The sequence below is a fragment of the Penaeus monodon genome, chromosome 15 (assembly GCF_015228065.2).
Source record: "Penaeus monodon isolate SGIC_2016 chromosome 15, NSTDA_Pmon_1, whole genome shotgun sequence".
In the NCBI taxonomy this organism is placed as follows: Eukaryota; Metazoa; Arthropoda; class Malacostraca; order Decapoda; family Penaeidae; genus Penaeus; species Penaeus monodon.
This window is the reverse complement of record NC_051400.1, coordinates 11,441,493-11,442,104: the sequence shown is the minus strand read 5'-3', so window position 1 is coordinate 11,442,104 and position 612 is coordinate 11,441,493. Positions and strand designations below refer to the sequence as shown.

The window sequence follows — 612 nt, the reverse complement described above, 5'->3', positions numbered from 1 at the left end:
ATAAAAATAATAAAAAAGAACGAAAAAAAAACGAAAACAAAAGAGCAACAACCCAGAAACCACTTACTTTCTATGCGAATGAAAGCTCGCATAAGTAAAGCTCTTTCCCTCATACTCGCCAAAGAAGCGCGAATCCCCCAACTTGATGTGATAGATCTCATTGCCGGAGCACTTCCCGTAGAGGCGGTGCCAGTCCTCCTGCGACGCCTGGCCCTCCCTGGGGGTCGGGAGGAAAGGGTCGCTTGAGCTTTCCTTTGTTTTCTAATTCCAGGTCAAAGGTCAGGTCGGGGTTTAAGTTACTGTTGTTACTGACAGGGGTTAAGAGCTATTTTTTTTCTTTTCTAGTATCAAGGTATTGGAAGGAAAGGGTTGCTTTGGACTGTTATCATCTTCTAATCCATTGTGATTAAGAAAGGGATTTTGTTTCGAAGTGATTGGATCTATTCCAAAGGGAGTGTGCTCTGGACAGCTACTTCTGAAGAAATGTTACTCTGTTTAAAACTTTCTTCATTCATGTCTCTCCTTCTCGCCATTATGCTCTTGTTGCGAAAAAAATATATATTTTACGAATTTGGTCTTTTTGAAATATATGAAAATCGTGTTATCTCTATC

At 40.5% G+C, this 612-nt stretch overlaps 1 protein-coding gene across 1 annotated transcript in view; it reads right to left on the bottom strand.

Moving 5' to 3' along the window:
• LOC119581742 (potassium channel subfamily T member 2-like) overlaps positions 1-612 on the bottom strand; it is a gene marked incomplete at its 5' end in the record, with an annotated part of 131,052 nt that overhangs the window by 50,267 nt on the left and 80,173 nt on the right. Inside the window, 1 exon segment of the mRNA XM_037929873.1 lies at positions 68-217. Within this exon segment, the coding sequence (XP_037785801.1) occupies positions 68-217 (150 nt within the window).